Source organism: Equus przewalskii, chromosome 22, assembly GCF_037783145.1.
Source record: "Equus przewalskii isolate Varuska chromosome 22, EquPr2, whole genome shotgun sequence".
Classification (NCBI taxonomy): domain Eukaryota; kingdom Metazoa; phylum Chordata; class Mammalia; order Perissodactyla; family Equidae; genus Equus; species Equus przewalskii.
The window spans coordinates 3,829,162-3,847,977 of record NC_091852.1 but is presented as its reverse complement, the minus strand read 5'-3'; the positions used below and the strand labels follow the sequence as shown (position 1 = coordinate 3,847,977).

Sequence of the window (18,816 nt, the reverse complement as noted above, 5' to 3'; positions counted from 1 at the left end):
TTCCTCAAACCTCATGCCTTTGAAGACTGTGCTCAAGTGTCCTAACCGCTAGGATACCTTTTCACAAGTGCACCCTCATCTCAGTTCTTGTGACATGCAGTTGCCTAACTGCTAGGAGCCCGGGCTGCGGCCAGAAGGCGTGGGCTGTCATTCTGACCCGGGCACTTACTGTGTTACCTTAGGTAGATAGACTCTTTTGTCCATGCAGCGCCCCAGCTTCTCATCTATGACAGACAGCTGTGAAGACGTTTATTAGAACAGTTCCTGGCATGAAGCAAGGATGCAATAAATGCTCACTATGTTCTCTTCAATGGTGTCTGTCTCGTCTGTCAACTTTAAGATCTTGGAGGTCCAGGACGGTCTCTGGTCATTTGTGAGACCTCGGGGCTAGTGGAGAGGAGGTGCTTACAAAAATGCCTGAAGTGAACAGCCAAGAACTTTCTTGGAGGTGAACATAAAGCTTGGATGACAGACTTGGAAAAAGCATTCCAGATAGGGATAATGAAATGTGAGAACAAAGGAACGAATGTGGGTGGGAGGTGGGAGGAGGCAGCTTGGATGAGGTGGACAACCCTCAGAGTGAAACAGGGAGAGACAGGCTGCAGAAGAAAGGGAATGAGGACGACTCTGGAGCCAAGAGCAAGCTGAAATGGTTACTGCCAGGGCCAGGGAGACTGCAGCAACGGAGACTGGCTGCACGGAATCAGGTGGGGAAAATTCTGGGCAGCAGAGAAACTAGTTAGAAAAACATGGCAATTATTGATTAAGTAGCTATAATAGCTACTACTCCCAAATCCTTCCAAAAAATAAAGGAGATTTTTATGATCACAAACGAGGCCACATTTTTTTATTGACAACTCAAACTCTACATACATCCAGTATTACACAGACTGTGAGATGGTAAGTGGACTGACAATTATATTAATGACACAAACCAATGAGCATTACCCAGGGCTGCCGCTCTAGGTTTTGGTGTATCCTGAGCCAGGTACTTTAGTAAATACGACAAATGTAAGGGAAGCAGCTACTTCAATTCATGAGAATCAGCTCTCAAAAAAAGCATGTATGTCATCTCACGCAACACTTAATATGTCAAACCCAGGAAAATCACTAAAAGACAAAAGGAACACTGCTAAAAAAAAAAGTTGGTGACAAAAATGTTAGGTTTAGAAATTTTAGTAATTGGACTTAGGATCCAGAAAGTGTAGGTGTATGGAGAATTTTAAGAAAAGACCCCAAGTTCTGCTTCATGATTACTACTACATTCCAAAAGGATATTTCTGGGTTGCTACGATGTCTTCCCTGCTGTTAGAAACCACTGCTTCATAGTTCTAAAGAAACAAGAAGGCAATTCACATAAATGGGTTCTAAAATAAGATTCCTCTCGAAATAAAAACTAAACATGATCTGCACCAAATTACAAAGAAATCTGATTAAAGTGTTGACCAGAGCAAAAAGCCAGACCACCCATGCACCCTCCCTGACTGCCTGGAGCACAGTGCAGGGAGGCCACCTACAGGGAAGGGGAGATGCAGCAGTCCCCTTCTGTCCCCACCCAGCCTGCAGCTGGAGGGGCGACACGGCCCTTCAGGCTCCCTGAGGATTTGCTTCCTAGGTACAGAACTGAGGGCGCGGGCCAAATGGCTTTTTATAGATCTTCCGACTCAAAGGCTCTCAGTGTGAGACCCCACCTTTGAGCGGACATGTTGGGTGGCAACAGAAACAGACTAAACATGGTGGGGGAAGCATTCCTTATCTTTTGATGCCGTCACTCAGAACTATTCTGCAGTTCAAGGACATCTTTGTCTGATACCTTCATCTAATGGCTGGTGCTGCTAAAGAGTAAGTGAACGAGGCAACTGACAATGAAATTTTGGATGAAAATGTAGAAAGACAATGACAAGTTTGGGAGAAAACCAATGCCCCAGATCACACCTGCAGTCAGGACTGTCTGCCTCTGAATTTTAGGAGCCATCAACCTGGTTGGGAGATGCACATTCAACAGAGATCTAAGGAGTGTGAGAATGTTTCCTGAAATTCTCCCTGGAAGGCGACTGTCATGAAGCTGGTTCTAACAGGAAGGATGCAAGCAAATTAGGTGCAGGGTAGGATTTGTTTTTCTTTACAGATAAGAAAAATGACCCAAAGAGAGCGATGGCCCCTAAAAAGAATACAAATACCACTTTTTCTGGAATCTAACACACTGGCTTCATTTTCAAAATGCACACTTTATTGTCCTCGTAAGGCAGCCATACGTTACACACCTTAAGCACGTGACAATCACATGATCTCTTCAGTAAGTCCCGGGACTTCCACAGCTTTCCCGGGGCTTACAGTCAGCGCACTCCCGAGGGGTCAAATATTAAAGCTTTCTCCACAGCCACACGTTCCTTTGATGTTTGGGTTATTGAAAACAAACTCACTGGATAATTTGTCTTCAACATAGTCCATTTCTGTTCCTAAAAGTGTTAGCTGTGCTTTCTTTTCGATGAACACTCTGACTCCTTGGGGAGAAGAAAACACGTGTCACATAAAGCCTGCTGACTCGAAGCTCAAGTGAACTTTAAACAGTAACGACTCACAAAGCCACAGAGGAAGCTCCCGAGTGTGTCTCAGTATCTCCTTTAAGGGATTTAGTGTCCAGCTTCCTGTCTGGCCCCTCTTTCCCACACAATAATCTATGTCAAGAACAATAGTATTAGGCTAGACAGATGTATACAAGAAAATTCCAAAATAATTCCATGCAAAACTAGAACTTGCTTTTCACTCCACTCATTTTTCCAATTTGCAACAGGAAGAAAATGTATATATTCTCAGTGAGAATTTTGTAAAGACGGAGACAATAAAACATATGAAAACCTTGCAATGACATCTGTACACACGGCAGTGCGAGCCTGGAGACACAAAAAGACTGTGACACAGCGGGCTGGTTTAATAAGAGCAATCAGTACAACACAGCAGTTCCGTCCTTCTGCGCCTGGGCTGGAAAACTGCTAATGACATAACCCCTAGTAATGATGTAGGGAGAGGTTGGCATCTTCGTAAATGCAATCGGTTTAAGAAAACTTTCTTCCTTGTAAGAAATTGGAGTAATTACTTAAATATGAACTACACATAATTATTAGATCTCTTCTTAAGATGAAAAATTGAAGGTTTAAGATATTTTATGTATTGACTTCAAAAACAATATATTAACAAATGTCTTTACTGGTCAGTCCCTTTAGTTTAATAAAGTGAATCGACCCAGGGAGTCCACGCACGCTGGCTGACAGCACGCCTCCTACACACAAGCACTGCTGTAGACCCTGTGCACACTGACGTCCCCCCAAAGTTGTAGCAGGAGTGACTTTGTTTTAAATAGGTTTACCAGATTACTGGTTTGCGGCAGGGAGTGGATGTAAAATGTAATTAAAGCACTGAAACTTTAAAAAAACCCCTGGAAATATAGATTCCTCAAAAGCATGAGATGACGTTATTTGACACAGATGTCAAACTGCTGCTTCAAACAAAAACGGCTGGTTCATTCTCAAGTTTTATCACCTTAAAACTTTCTGCACACGACTATCTTTCATAAGTGAAATGAATAAATAAGTTTACTCAATAATCTATCAGTTACTAAGAGCACAGCCTCTGGAGTAAACTTGACTGGGTTCAACTTTTCACTAGGCCACTTACTAGCTGTGTGACCTTAGGCAAACTATTTAACCTCCCCACGCCTCAAGTTCCTTCATCTGCACAGTGCGGACAAGATGGTACCATTCTCCCCTGGCTGAGTGTATAAATCAGTTAATACATGAAAGTCCGTCAAACCACACCTACCTCATAGTGAGCCCCATACACCACTCTACACCATAGGAGAGCCATTCTGACTACTATCGTTCATGCCACGCAAGGCTAAAAATCTCAGGCAAAACAAAGTGCCCAGAAAAAGTGTGCTCAAAACTCACCGTCTTGAACGACTTCTTCATCAGAATCTCCTTTTGTCTTCGTATATTCTAGAGTATATGAGAGGCCATTACAACCCCTAGTTCGTACACCAACTTTCACACCTACCTGAAAAAGTATCACAAATATAAACTTAGTTTTCAAGTAGTACAGATTAATTACTTTAATAAAAACCCTGGCTATGTGACATTTTCCATTTCTTCATAAGCTAAAAGATAAATATTTCTTGCTATAAAATGTCTCGAATGGCAAACAAGTATTTAAAAAAATTAACTTTGTACAAACATCACTACAACACTAGCAGGGATCCAAAGAGAATAAAAACCAATGACATGCAAAGAAAATAATACAGAGAGGAAAAAACCCTTAAAACTATAGTCACTACTACGCTAAAAAATCAGCTTATATGTTTTTTCCTATTTTCTTCCAGCCCTTGTCACATATATAATCTAAACATAGTTTTTATTATAGCACAAATGAAAATTTTATTCTCAGCTTTGTTTTTTCTACTTACGACATCATTTTCCTATGTAATTAGCCTTCACAATTATCATTACCAAGTAATGCCTAAATATTCTACTATACCAATGTACGTTTATTACTTAACCCTTATTATTAGTCATCTAGGCTGAGAATAACTTTTTTAAGGGAAGAGTTTTAATTCCAAAAATGAATTATCACTTTTTTTTTTAATGGAAAAAGAAAAGTATCTTACGGCAGAGATGACTACCTAAAAAAATCAGACTTTCTCAAAAACGTTCGTGCTCCACCTCATTGTGTGAGATGTGCTCAGGGAGTTTCTCTACGGTTTGGTTCACCAAGGTTCCTGGGCCATCACCTGGCCATCACACTGCCTCTCCACAGCCCTGAATTCTAGGGCAGACCTGTGTAAACATTCTCAAATACCAGAAATCAAAAGACTGCAGCAAATATAGAGGTAAGAACTTTAAAAAGTGAGCAAACAGCACTTTTCAAACATCGAAGTCTACCTTAATCTAATTTTCTAACAGTATCTACTGCATTTCTATTCTTGGGTCCTATGTGCTCTTTCATTTAATTATACAATCAAAGTATTATAAAAAGTATGATTTCACCAAGCAGATCCTGATTCCCTTAAAAACAGCAATGTGTACTTGCTTCAGGAAAGCAAACATAAAGCAGGAAGACACATGGTGAGGGCGAGTCAGAATGCTGAGCTGCCTGCAGTCCTGACAAGCTGAAGCACTCAGAGGGTAGTCTCCTCGGTCCTTAACAACAAGGAGACAGAACTATGGTTTGATTCACCTTGAGAGCCACAGCTTAGGGAACGTAGGTGGGAATGCCACATACGTAGCATGATGGATAATAAACTACCTAGCTGAAATTCTGGGGCACATGTCATAAGTATTTGTTTAGCCTAGTTTTTATCTTTGTAAACAAGGAGACTCAAGCAAGCAGGCAGTCCAACTGTTAGGAATGGACATAGACACAGAGCGTGAAAATATGGCTTTCGGGTAGCTGGAGTTTGGAAAAGGGATTGCTTGTGCCATAAATTACACCCAACGAAGTGTTTGCTCAATCCTTTTCACATCAATATGAACAAACATCCCTCAAACCTACAAAGCTAAATTCTTGTTTCATTTGGTCAAGGTATACTCTAGCCAGTCTATCCAAATGGAGTTGGAACACTCATACACTTTAGCATTTAATAATTCTTAAGATGAAATGTGCTAGAACTCCATTACACTGTACTACAGGTTGTACAACGGAACCCAGAAAACCACTCTGTAGTCTAATTACTAAATATTCATAGTGACTTGAAAGTAGTTTACAACATCCCACAGGCAATTAGCAAGGCACTAAGATTAAGATGATGCCCACACTCCTTACTCCACAACTCTATATTTAGGAATACAGCCTACGCAAGTGCATGCCACAGGCTTGGCCCCCTAAAACAATGGGCCTGGCACCTACAGATGCTAAACATTTGTTGAATGATGTTTGTAGAAGCGCTGAATGAAAACAATCCAAAGACCATTAATATGGGGAATTGGTTAAATAAATCAAACCTGTTCAACGGAACATACTATTATATGCAGCCACAAAAAAGACTGAGGCAGACCTTTTCACAATGATATGGGAAGATCTTAGGCTATATTATTAGGGGCAAAAAAGTAAAGAACAGCACGTATGGAATGCTCTCATCTAAGCAGGAAAAGAGAGACACACACAACCGGAGCAAGCATAGCTAGGCCAGTGGGTGCCCTCAGGGAATTATTTTTGGTTGTCACAGCTCAGGAGTGGGGCGGTGCCACTGGCAATCTAGTGGGCAGAGGCCAGAGACACCACTGAACACCTTGCAATCCAGCCCCAACAAAGAATTATCCAGCTGAAAACATCCACAGCGCTGAGCCAGAGAAACCCTGGCGGAGGCAGATAAAGTGCATGGACTATCTGGGAGGATGATGAGAGGCCGCCGCTCAGAAGGAAGAACGACAGTGAAGCGTTTGGGGTCAAAGAATGACTTCCTTTTCACTGAACACCCCGTTACATTATTTTAATTTTTAAAAATGAGCATATTTTCCTTTTTAAACAAAAACCCCTGATCAATGAAAGCATACTGTCTATCACAAGATAAACTCATTGTGAAAATACAACTTCAATTAGTTACTAAATATTTGTCTGACTGTGTTTACTCACATGTTCAGGCTTATCTTTAAGAAGTTGTTTTATCTTGTTCACTGCTGAAGGTGTCTGAAAAAAGAAAATGTCATTAAGCTTTTAGTTACAAAACTTGCAATCTTCAAAGCCTTATATTTCCTAGTCTTTAAGACTATTCAAGTCTGTCTTTAGCAAACTCATGTGACAAACACATGTTCCATTCTTGCCAGAGCCTCGTGGATTTTATACACAAACATATGAACTCTACTCAATTCAAAGCATTCTGTTTATTTTTATTTTTAAAATATCTTCTCTAGCAACATCCTTTTAGTCTTGCTTTCCCTAGTCAAGGTCAGCTCCCTGTAACACACTCTATGGTACTATCTACTTACACCACAAATGTAATTTTTCCGGGCAGGATCTGTTTGGGGCTCCTACTGTATGCCCAGCAATAAGCACTCTGACACAACCGAGGCACTCAATAGCCAAAGACTGAATCAAGTACCTCCCCGGGAAAGCCAACCTCCAGGTGTTTTTCCTGTTGATTATTATTAACTCTACTGCTTTTTTGCTACCCCAATCTATTGCAAATCCATCAAAATGCATACCTAGAGGAAAAAAGTGTACCAGTGGCAACCCAGACTGGTTTCTTGTACCAGTCTCACCAAATGTTCACAGATTCTAAACATGGCTTAACTCAACATTTTAGGATTTCTTGATGAAAAGAACTAAGCTAGTCGACTTCAGAAACAAGAACAGGGAAGAGTTGTTTTCAGGAGAAATGCTGTTTAAACTAGCCTCACTGTCCTCAAAATGAGAAAAGCATCACAACATATTCTATGTATAGGTCAGCATCACCAACCTCACTTTCTTGGGAAGGAGGCTGTTAGGGACAAAGTCTATTCCAGGGCACTCCTGGTCCCCTTCCTAGCTATGTCACAGCCCATTTCTTGGGTGAATGGGGATAACAGTTGAGGATTCCTCTTCAGGATTCTTGTGAGAATTAAATAAACAAATTCATGAAGGGCATTCAGAACAGTGCCAGGCACAAAAAGCTCAATATCAGCCAGTTATTATTACAATGAGTACATCATAACAAAGAGATCATATCCCTCCTACTTTGTTTCATTAGCTCCTCTAGCTGGCAATGCTGTGCTGGTCCTCCAGTTTTTATATTGGCATTTTACTGGTTTGTAAAATCCCAAAGAGTGGACATCATGAACTACAACCAGGTACGAACTACAGTCAGAACTCATCCTGTGCTGAGAGGGCAGACCCAACGGATGGCCCAGAGCGTGCTCTCCACCTGTCTGGTGGGGGCCCGGCCAGACGAGAATCCTGAAGCAGAGTCTGGTCCTAGTTTAGAAAGGCCACAAAACCAATTCACAAGGATGAGACTAGCATTTCTTAAAAACACAAAATAGAAGACAAAAGAAAATGCATTGCACTGAAGACGAATGTTTAGTAAGACTTTTATTTGTTATTACTATATAGTGAGTATGTACATATATATATTTCTTATTGTGTGTCACTGTAAAAGAAAAAAAAAGGGTAAAAAATCACTACCAATAGGTGGTCTATAAAGGCCTTTTCCACGATTCCATGAGAAGAGGAGCCAATCAGTGTGAAAACACAGGGAACAGTATGGAGGAGGAGGAAGAAGGAAATGCTGAAGAGCAGAATTAGGGCCTTTTTTGGGGAGATCATAGCTTACCAACATCAAATAGTTACAGAAATATTTGTGAAAAATTTTTTTAAAAAGTGCTCACTCTTAATGATTGCCAGTAGAAACTGACTCCCATAATTTTCATGGTCCTATTTCCCATGTGAGTCCTAAACAACTTAATCTAAGTACTGTCAAATAGTAAAAGATTTCTGATACATTAAAAAAAAAAAGGCACAGCAATGAGAAAACATTCGTTGGAACGACAAGCTGATATGAAGCTAGCGGGTCACAGGTGCGGAGGGTCACCACGACATGATCTAAAGGCGCACAGTATGCTGTCAGCAAGCCCCGCGTGATTTTCTAAAGGACCTAATTTTATAAAATACTATGTTTTCTTCTTTTCCCAACTCTTAGTTGAACACAAACAGTAAACGAAAGCACCTCATAGACAATGCTCCACAAAGTGGCTGATGGTCACATCTTATGCTGAAAGGTGCGGAAGGGAAAAGCGCCCGGTGCGCCTGGGAGTTGTGCTACAGGTACTCAAACGTGTCTTCATTTTCCCGTGTCAGGCAAAAACCAAACACACTCCACTTGGAGGAGTATTACTAATGATGGATAACCCCGCTGAGTGCTCATTTAAAGGGAAAAACAGGGTTCTTACAACTTCCCAAATGACGGATCTGGTTTTCAGAACCGTCAGAATGACTAAACATGGAATATTTGGGACTTAAAAAATTCTAGCGATAAAAAAAGTACTTTTTGTATCTCAGTCCCAGGCAGAAGCTAAGGATCCCACTTTGCTCTAGGTCTCTTTGCACACTCGGGCAACTCTGCACTGAAGTAAAACCACTCTGGGAAACAGTATAAACCTTCAACTAAACAACAGGCTGCAGGCCTAGCAGCCCTCCAATTTCAATGCACTCCCCACACAACTAAGAAAGCCACAGCTTTCCAAGAGATTTCTGCATCATTAATGACTCCAATTCACCCGAGACCTGGCCAGGGAGTTAAAATTTAAGAGATTCTTGAAACTCAATGAAATATAATGATGATTTTTAATCTACTCATATATATATCACAGGAACACAAAAATATCCTTGAGCGAGATATTTTGGCCTTCTAAAAAAAAGATTTCCAATCTGTTTTTGTTGTTAAAATTATGGCAAAAGGCACTGTAGATGAACACATTTTATAACTACTTCATAGCAACATTCTTCTACTTTATCCAATGTGACAGGTATCCTCAAGCATTCCCCGGGCAATTTTCATTTTTTTGCTAAGAAAACAAAATGAAAGCTCAAACTCCATGATTATGTATACTACACATGTGCCAACAACTACAACGCACTTTAATTTCATTACAAATCTGGGATTTTTATTTTCTCCTATTTCTAAATTTACCATTTTAATGTTTAAAAGATGCTAGATAAATAGCAGCCAATGAACAAGTTACAGTATATTTTGTTTAACTCGTTCTTTAACAGCTATGGCTGCCATTATGGTGGTGTTTCCCCTCCATCTTTTCCTATTCATGTATGTCTGTATATGTATACATATATATATATAATCATATAGACAGTTTTGTAGCCTACATCTTCTTTTAAAGATTGGCACCTGAGCTAACAACTGTTGCCAATCTTCTCTTTTTCTTCTCCCCAAAGCTCCCTAGTACATAGTTGTATATTCTAGTTGTGAGCGCCTCTGGTTGTGCTATGCGGGATGCTGCCTCAGCATGGACTCATGAGTGGTGCCATGTCTGTGCTCAGGATCCAAACCAGTGAACCCTGGGCCACCAAAGCAGAGTGAATGAACTTAACCACTCGGCCACAGGGCCGGCCCCACAGCCTACATTGTAAAAGCTTAACATGTTCCTCATTTGATACATAGAAATAAACATATATTCACCACTTATTGAGTGCCTTCTAGGCGTTTAATGGTTTATATGCATCATCTTTTTATTCTTATAATTCTGTTATTTAGGTATTAAAGATTAAATAATTTTCACAAGGCTAGTCAGTCAAAGAATGAAGAGTTATGACTCACAAACTTAAAAAAAATCATTATTTACAATGACTACATAGTATTTCACCAAAAGAATTCACTCTAACTTAACCAATCTCTCATTGTAGACATTCAGGCTACTTCCGCTTGTTTCCTGTGCAATGCCCCTTAAACTGCCTACATATACAAATCTTACTGCTTGGTCACTCTTACAAAGGCCTTCAATGAATTAACAGCTCCTTACTGAGTCCCAGTGTATTTAACATCGTATTGTTTCGCAGTCCTTCTCAACCAGGTGCCACTAGAAAGCTGTATATAATGAATTAACTTCTCTCCTGTGCGTCAAGAATGATGCTGGCTCTGTACATCATTCTCTCACAACTTTGGTTGAGCTTTGTGCACAGCTGTGGGCACACCCCCAATCCTAAATTAGGGTTGCAGGGATTCTCATTTGTACAATGATGGAAAGAAAGGCTTCTGCTGGTAGGGTAGTGTTCAGTCTTTGGGTTCTTTAGTTGTATTTCACTCCCGCTCCTACAAATTCAACTCCCTGTGTCAATTCCTGGGTATGTAAGGAAGTACGGGGAGGGGGACATCCTCTTTGGATATTCTCCGCAGGTGTCCAAAGGTACTCACTTTGATGTGGTGGGTTGGAGTCTTAAAACATTCAACCAAAGAACCATCTCTGGTTTGCACAGAAGTGTGATGGGCAGCTGTCACCAGTCTAAGCCTTTCTCTCCAGCAAACTCCCAATCCTCTCCTGGTTTAACATTAGTTAACGCAGATAATTTGGTGCTGACAACATGGAATCATGTTTTCATTTCATCACTTCCTTTTCCTAGCTTCTTGCTGACCTCTGGTAGACTGAACAGGTACAGTGCTTTTCAAAGGTTGCAACACGTCAAATTCTTGATGTCACAATTTGTATATCTAGGTAACATGTACCCCTTCTTACCTGTTTTAGTGAATTATCTCTAGTTTCATTTGTTTTCCTCTGTCTCTACCATTAGCCCTTTGATGACCTCACTGTTTTTGCACTTAACAAATGTTGGGATTAAAAATGTTCGCAAAAACACTTGAAAACTAAGCACAAACAGCAATACGTGACTGCCATAGCGTCTTGAGACTAGGGAACACGTGCCAGGATTAAAATGACCGCCAGCCTGCTAACACAGGCCCTTGGTGGAAAGCAGTGCGGACGTGTTTTTTCTCTGCACCAGCTTCTAAGAAGGAAGGAACATCTAGTCACCGGGTAAGCAGGATTAGTTCAGACAATGACTCCTGCAAGTTTATCACAACAGTTAATCAAAGGCAACACAGAACCCTTGTGGACTGAGAACTGATGTAATAAAGCAGTGCTGGCAGCAGAATTAGGCTGGTGAGAGGACGCACGTAATGAAGCAGGAGCAGCAAGCGTGGAGAGCCCAGGTCTCAGAATGCGACTGTATTATCATTCTCAGTAATTCCTAGAGGTGGCGAAGGCCAGGCCCAAAACTGTCTCCCAGGGCAGTGGGAACTATATAACTCCTTTATTTTTTGTCTTGAAACACAGTGGGTCTTAAATGTCTGTTGAATAAATACGAATGGAGAGGAAGGGGAGGACTCACACATTTTGAAGAAACAGGTAATATGCCAAATAATGCAGAAAGAAAAGGCCAAAAAGTGTTTCCACACTTTGACTCCTCCTGGCTCTACCATTACCGGTGGTAGAACTCTTTCGAATTCGGAGTAACTTTTACTGAGATTTTCAGGGGACACAAAGCCTGAGTTGTGCCCCCCAGTTCCTGTGGTTTCACGACCTTGAAGAACTCTGAGAATCAACGGTGTATCTTTCAGACATGGAAACGGGCGGGATGGCACAGGAAAAGGTACCACAGAACACAGCGCTGTCTGTGACCAGGACCACCTCTTCACGACCCACTACAAATGAATTCTCCCGCCTTAGCAGGACTCTCTTCTATTTTGCTACAACTGATTTTCTGGCAACAGGCCTTCTTATGGCATTAGATTGAAAGCAGTCCATCATTCGACGTAAATAACCTATCTCCCCAGTCTCTAGGGCAGGATGCTTCTTAACCGAGAATGGGGTGTGTGTGAAACTGCTGAGCTGATGATAAACTTTGCTACGAAATGACCCTCTTCCAAAACTGCGAATACATGTGCCTGCTTAAAGCATTCGGGTTTCTTTTAGGGTCAAACGTTTTGGAAGTAGACAGAAGTGATGATGCACAGCACCGTGAATGTACTAAACGCCAGTGAACGGCACACTTTAAAACGGCTAACGGCGGATGTGGATCTTCCCCGGCTAAAACGGCCACGGCAGGCCAAGCACACAGGCCGCGGGGAACCGCCTCTGCGCTACGCACCCTGCCCCTCACCCGCACGCACGGACGCCCAGCCCCGGCGCCTGGCCTCTCACCCGCACGCACGCACGCCGGGCCCGGTGCCTGGCCTCTCACCCGCACGCACGCGCGCCGGCGCCGGGCCTCTCACCCGCACGCACGCACGCCTGGCCCCGGCGCCTGGCCTCTCACCCGCACGCACGCACGCACGCCTGGCCCCGGGGCCTGGCCTCTCACACGTACGCACGCCTGGCCCCGGGGCCTGGCCTCTCACCCGCACGCTCGCGCCCGCGAGCGGGACCCTCCCCTCCGGCGGCCTGAGGATGCCATCGGCGGAGCCGCAGCGGTCCGGCGGACTTCAGGACGCCCCGTCCCCGCCGCTCCCGCCCCACACGGGGGTCCTCGGAGGGCTCCAGCCCCCGGGCACCGGCAGGGGCGTCCCGGTTGACCTGTCCAGCTGCGCCGGCACCCCGCACACCTGGCCTCTGACCACCTGCCCTCGAGGTCCGCGGCCCGCGACCCGCCAGGATCTCGGGCGGCCCGGGGCGGGCGGGGGGTTGGTCGGGGGCGTGGTGTGTGTGTCCGGCTGCGCGCACACGACGCTCCCGGCTCGCCCCTCCCCCGCCTGGGGGCGCGCGGCCTACTGGGAAGCGTAGTCCCGGGCGCCGGCCCGCGGAGCAGCCCCGCCCGGACTTGTTTATCTCCCAGCAGCGGTAGGGGAGCGCGCCCGGGGCCCGCCGCCCGCCCGCGCCACCCCGCCGCCGTGACCTCCCGTCGCGGGGCGGAGGTGACCCAGCGTCATGGACGCAGCCGCGCGCCTCGGCCACTCACCAGGGTGAGGGCAGCCCTAGTGGGCTGCAGCTTCCTCTTGCTCACGGCCCGGACGGTGGCTCGGACTAAGGAAGCCGACATCCTGGCCGTCCCGGCGCCCAGGTGCCTCGGGCCGGAGCTCGGCCGCCTCAGCCTCTCTCCATGGACACGGCGGGCGCATTGACGCCACAAGCCCCGGCGCACGGCCCCAGGCCCCGCCCCGCGCGGTCCCTCCGCCGCCATTGGGCGGGCCGCGTGAGTGACGGGCGGGGCGGGGCCGGCGCCAGGGCCGCGGGCACGTGACGCGGGCGCAGCGGCGCGGAGGAAGGTCGTCCCCGCGAGGACAACCTCGGCGTGGCTTCGGGAGTGGGTTGCTGCAGGCGGAGCGGCCAGCGGCGTGGGGACTCCGGAGGCGCGTCGCTGCATGACTGCCCCCTGGGCAAGGAGCCGCCGCTTAAGAACGTGAGGAGGCCCCCCAGCATGGGAGCTGATGCTCTCGAGGCAGGACGGTTCCGCGCGCAGCCAGCCACCTACGCTTCAGCCTTCCCTTTTGGTCCAGCTAGATGGTTTTCAAGAGCGTAGAACTACCGCAGAGAATCGTGTAATAAATAAAGATCCCCCCTCCCCCAACTGCGTGCTGTCCTACTTGGGATGTTGAAGGATGGTGCTAATGCAGTTTTCGCTTTAGATGCTGGCTTTGGATCCCTCCCCTACGATGTGACTGGGCAGCTCTGAATACTCACACTTATAACTAGTACCAGTCAATGCGCTTGATTGAACACCTGTTTGTCAGACCCTGTCGTAGCTGCTCGGTGGCCTCTGTCTCTTAATTCTGCCTATTCAGCAAATAGTCCTGAGCACCAGGCACTGTACCTGGGCATCCACAGGAGGCCTGGTAAACGGAGGCCCGGGGAAGAGTGGGAGATGCTGGGAGGAAGGAAGCGCGGCCGGGTCAGCAGTCGGGAGAACAGGATGGCACTTTTCAAAAGTGCCAGGGGTGAAGGGAAAGAGGGAGGGGCTTGGTTCTGTGGAGCGGCGCTAGCGGGGTAGATCCTCGCTCAGTGTTTTGACGGGGAAAGAACTAATCAGTGCAACGGGTTTTCGTGGCCGCTTTATCTTTCATCCCCTAGAGTCGACAGGGTTGGATAGTTCAAAATTCCGTTAAGTAGTTAATGCAATCGCATTGACAATAAGAGAATCGTTATTTTTTCCCTAAGCCCCACTGCACACAGATACTGTAGGATTAGGAGGCGTCTTGGCTATGTCTGACTAGCTGGGTGATTTGGGATAAGTCATTTTACTTCTCATGTCCTTCTCCTACAGATCTTGTGAAGATTAAATGAAAAGCCCTTAGAAGAGTGCATGGTACGTGGCAGCACTCAATAAACGCTAATTGTCAGCAGATATTTAAAGATGCCATATATTGTGAAACTGTTCTGTATGATGCTGTACAACGGTGGATACATGTCACTATACATTTGTCCAAACCCACTGGATGTACCACACCAAGAATGAATCCTAAAGTAAACAAGGGGCTTTGGGGGATAATGAAGTAGATTCATCACTTGTAACACGTCCCACTCAGGTGCGTTATGTGGATAGTGGGAGAGGTTGGTGTGTGTGGAGATGAGGGGGCATGTGGGAGCTCTCTGTATTTTCTACTTAAGTTTGTTGTCAACCTGAAACTGCTCCAGAAGATAAAGTTTGTTAATAGAAATGTAAAAAAGGATGCCATGTATCATTTTTATCAAGTATTGAAATAGTTATACAGTTGTGGAGCACTTTACAGGTTTCCGAGGAACCCAAACATATCATCTCATCGCAGCCTCACAACTTTGAGCTGCGGAGGGCAGGAGTGTTAGCACGGCGATTTTACAAAGGATCCTTGAACTCAAGCCTTTTAGTCTAGTGCATTAGACAATATTTTAAAAATCTAGTCTTAAATTTTCTGAGTCAGGATCTGGTGTATATTTATACAGGCTTCTTTCCTCTATTTAATAGACACTAGTTTTTAATTGGTGAACTGTTTTGCATGTAAGTGCGAAGTCACATAATCCACCTGTCAGGGCATCAGGCACACCTAATGTTATTTGAAGCTGGCACAGCTCCAAGAGATAAACTCGTGTTAGAAGAGTTTTCATGACTATCTCAGAGAAGCAGCTGTCCTGTGGTGTCGAAATGAGGTGGGTGTGGAAACTGTTGAAGGAGATTGCAAGCTCTAACCATTTTTAGATTTCCACTAATAGCTTAAAAACATATTACTATAGGGAAATGTTCAACACTGCATTTTAGGATTTAGTTTCAGCGTTTTAGACATTTAAAAAAGTGTTTTCCTAGGAAGACCTCACTTGATCCTCACTATTCTGTGGGAAGGCAGGTATGATTCCCATTTTATAGGCAAGGAAACAACGGCCAAGAGGTTGGGGGGACTGTCACACTCTCAGCTGGAAAGCTGGCAGAGCCAGACCCTAAGGAAGCCTAGAACTCCACTTAGTGAGAAGTGTGCTCAATTCTTGACTGCCGCTGTCCAAACAAACCTGCTTTCAAAGAAAAAAGTACCAAGTGCATCTTGACTTTCATGGGGATTTGTTAACTTCTGTGTTTTCTTGTTAACATTTTTTGCCTCTAACACTGTGAACCCTACTGATCTATCTACTCAGGATTTTTTCCACTAGGGAAATATTTTTTTAACAGAACCATTTGTGAAACACCTTTCAAGATGAAAAACTGAAGTTATCTCAGAACATTTTAACATCTCTAAATGTGCACATTGCTGATACTGTACATGCTGAGCAAGACACTAAAAAGTGTACATTGGGGCTATAAAAAATGGGTTTCATAGAATTGAGGTAAATCATATTTGTTCCTCAAAGAGGAAAGGAGAATCCTGGTACTGGGGGATTTGTGGAGCTTGTTGAGAGAGAGGTGAGCCGCATTTGAAAGACAGCTGTGCCCTCGGAACTGGACGTGGCATGGAGCAGATGCACCTGCCCCCTAGCTGGGGCACTGAGAAGGGGCTGTGACCACCATCCAAGTACAGGAAGTAAAGAACCAAGGGCAAGGCATTCTCCAGATCTGTTGTTATATACCGGTCATCATCCCACTGGTCCAGTGTGAGGGGTCAAAAATCAAACAAAAAGCCCAATACACTGGGCAGAATCTACTATAGCAATCAGAATAAAATGTAGGAAACTTTAAAATCCTTAAAAAGATATAAGAAAACATGGTTTCTGTGAAAAGGAAGAAAATAAGAATAAACTAAAAGAATGAGAGGAAAGGAAGGTGAGTGAGGTAAGTTTAAGAAAATTAGAAGTGAAATGACAAAATTCATGTTAGAAACAGCAAACAGCAGAATGACACTAAAATTCAAGCCAGTCATGTGTATGGAGATTAAACTTGAGAAGTTTTCCAAGGAGAGAGATGACAGAGGAATATTGAAAAAAGACAAAAACATTTTGGAAAAAAAATTAAGAACAGAGATATTTTCTCAAATTGAAAAAAAAAATTGGGTAGGGAGATGTATTGACAACAGTCGCTGACACAAAAATGACGGGGATAAACACACACAGAAGCATCCAAGCAGAAAAATAAAACCTACACGGGAACAAAAATTAGGCTGGCCTCAGACTTCTGCTATCATGCCAGAAGACAAAAGCATCAATAGGCTTTCCGAAGAAAGTGTGACAAGAACTGTATGCCCAGTCAAGTTGACTTTCATGCACGAAGGCAAGAGAAGAAATCAGAAAAGGAGCAGCTGAGGAAAGTCTTGTAGAGCAATTTCAGCCCAGGGTGCGTAATTCACTTGTTAATTCGTGAGTTTGTGTTCAAACTGATTAAGGAATGATCACTAAATCTACCACAGCTTCCCAATTCTCGAGTTAATTTTGATATGATTCTTCTTTGCCTGGAATATGTCTTCAAGTAATTTGTTGAAAAGAAGGGCACATAGGTGTGTATTTTCTGAGCCCGCTCCTGTCTGGGAAGCCTTGCCCAGCAAGCTCCCTCCGCATCCCTCTTTAGGTCTTCATCCCGCTTAGTCTGTGCCTCTGACCCCCACATTCCCCGTGCGTGGTACACAGTGGGTGTCACTGATCACCAATGACCGTGTGAGCACAAGCAGAGGGAGCAGGAGAAAAGAGGAACAGATCTGTGCTGCCCTTACTCCTTGGTCTAGCTTCCTCAGGAAATTTAGGACTCTCACTAGAAAGTAATGTGGATAAAATTACAGATTGAAATTTTGATTTTATTTCAAAATGATAAATAAACCAAGGCATAGTTCTGACCATGTACTACTTCTGAAGGGCTTGTGACGTTAGAGAAACAATTCCATGAGGGCTCCAGTCAGACTCAAAATGACGCCAACCAAACTCGTGATTGGCAGAGATAGCCTCTTTAATCTTCAGGGATGTTTAAAAGTTCTCCACCCTAATTGAATATCATAAAAAGTAAAAAGCACTTTTATTTTGTCATTTTTCCTTTGAAAATGTTTTTAGCAGCAAACAGGACGACTTGTTTTCCTTACTTCATTTTTATGAGCATAGTACTTATATGTCAACTCACTTAAAATTAGAGAGGGAAAAACACAAGCCCCTCAGTGGCACTGCTCATCCATGGAAGGCTCACATAAATAGGTACTCATGTTCGTTATCACTTCTACAAATATCAATAAAATAAAGTTTGTAAATTGTAAATACAGTAGTAGCAGTTCACACATATTTGATACGCTTTCACACAAGGATTCAGTAAACAACAATAAATATAATTTCCCCTCTTCAAAACAAAAGGGATTTATAGGGGAAAAAAGGGTTAATTCCTTGGGGTTTATCAGCACACCATTCTCAGTGTGCTTTGAAAGAATTAAAAACCATGAAATTGTATTCAGTAAATACTGGCCCATAGTTAACTTTTTTTTTTAAACCTGGCTTAAATACATACGTCATGGCTTTCCATTAAAATCCTTGAATCTATGGGGATTTGTGGTAGGTAAGATTATATTAAAATTTTTTTTCCTCATTAACAATTTCATTAAGTTAAAAAAATCTGACATTTCCCTTAAATATTAAGTTGAAGCCTGATCTACGCTGCTGTGTCCTGTGAAATGAACCTAATTTTCAAAGTGAACAGGCACGCCCGAGTGGCCACTGAGAGTGCTGCATTTCCTTCCCTCATGATTCCTGCTGGGTCCTCTTCGCTGAGGCTTTTCCCTGAGTCATATATTTACTGGAAAGGCTACCTAGAGGAGGGGAAAAAACAAAACCCAACATAAATAAAAACAAGCCTCACTTTACCACAAAAGCCATAAAATTACTTCTTATTGTTAATTATTTACAGAAACTTTTCACACTGGCATTGGTCATTTGTTTTGAATCAGTAATTAGGCTAGATATAAAAAAGTATATATGAAACATG

At 43.7% G+C, this 18,816-nt stretch overlaps 2 protein-coding genes and 1 long non-coding RNA gene across 18 annotated transcripts in view; 1 reads left to right on the top strand and 2 right to left on the bottom strand.

Moving 5' to 3' along the window:
• Positions 1-2,208: 2,208 nt before the first annotated feature.
• ISCA1 (iron-sulfur cluster assembly 1) lies at positions 2,209-14,031 on the bottom strand. Of its 2 annotated transcripts, XM_070590193.1 has the most exons (5): positions 13,429-14,031; positions 6,625-6,678; positions 3,948-4,053; positions 2,583-2,678; positions 2,209-2,504 (listed from the first exon to the last, which is right to left on the bottom strand). In XM_070590193.1, coding segments are annotated over exons 1-5 (663 nt in total). In that variant the 5' UTR covers positions 13,834-14,031; the 3' UTR covers positions 2,209-2,502. The 2 variants fall into 2 exon arrangements, with proteins under 2 accessions (XP_070446294.1, XP_070446293.1); XM_070590192.1 differs by lacking the exon at positions 2,583-2,678.
• Positions 13,876-14,997, top strand: LOC139078592 (uncharacterized). The gene is made up of 3 exons (XR_011531608.1): positions 13,876-14,006; positions 14,096-14,302; positions 14,731-14,997. It is a non-coding gene; the product is annotated as an uncharacterized lncRNA (long non-coding RNA).
• Positions 14,998-17,629: 2,632 nt separating this feature from the next.
• Positions 17,630-18,816, bottom strand: part of TUT7 (terminal uridylyl transferase 7) — a 59,779-nt gene continuing 58,592 nt past the window's right edge. For all 15 annotated transcript variants that reach the window (XM_070590178.1, XM_070590190.1, XM_070590186.1 and 12 more), the window contains one exon: positions 17,630-18,640. In XM_070590178.1, the coding sequence (XP_070446279.1) occupies positions 18,573-18,640 (68 nt within the window). In that variant the 3' untranslated portion in view covers positions 17,630-18,572. The remainder of the gene's footprint in view (positions 18,641-18,816) is intronic.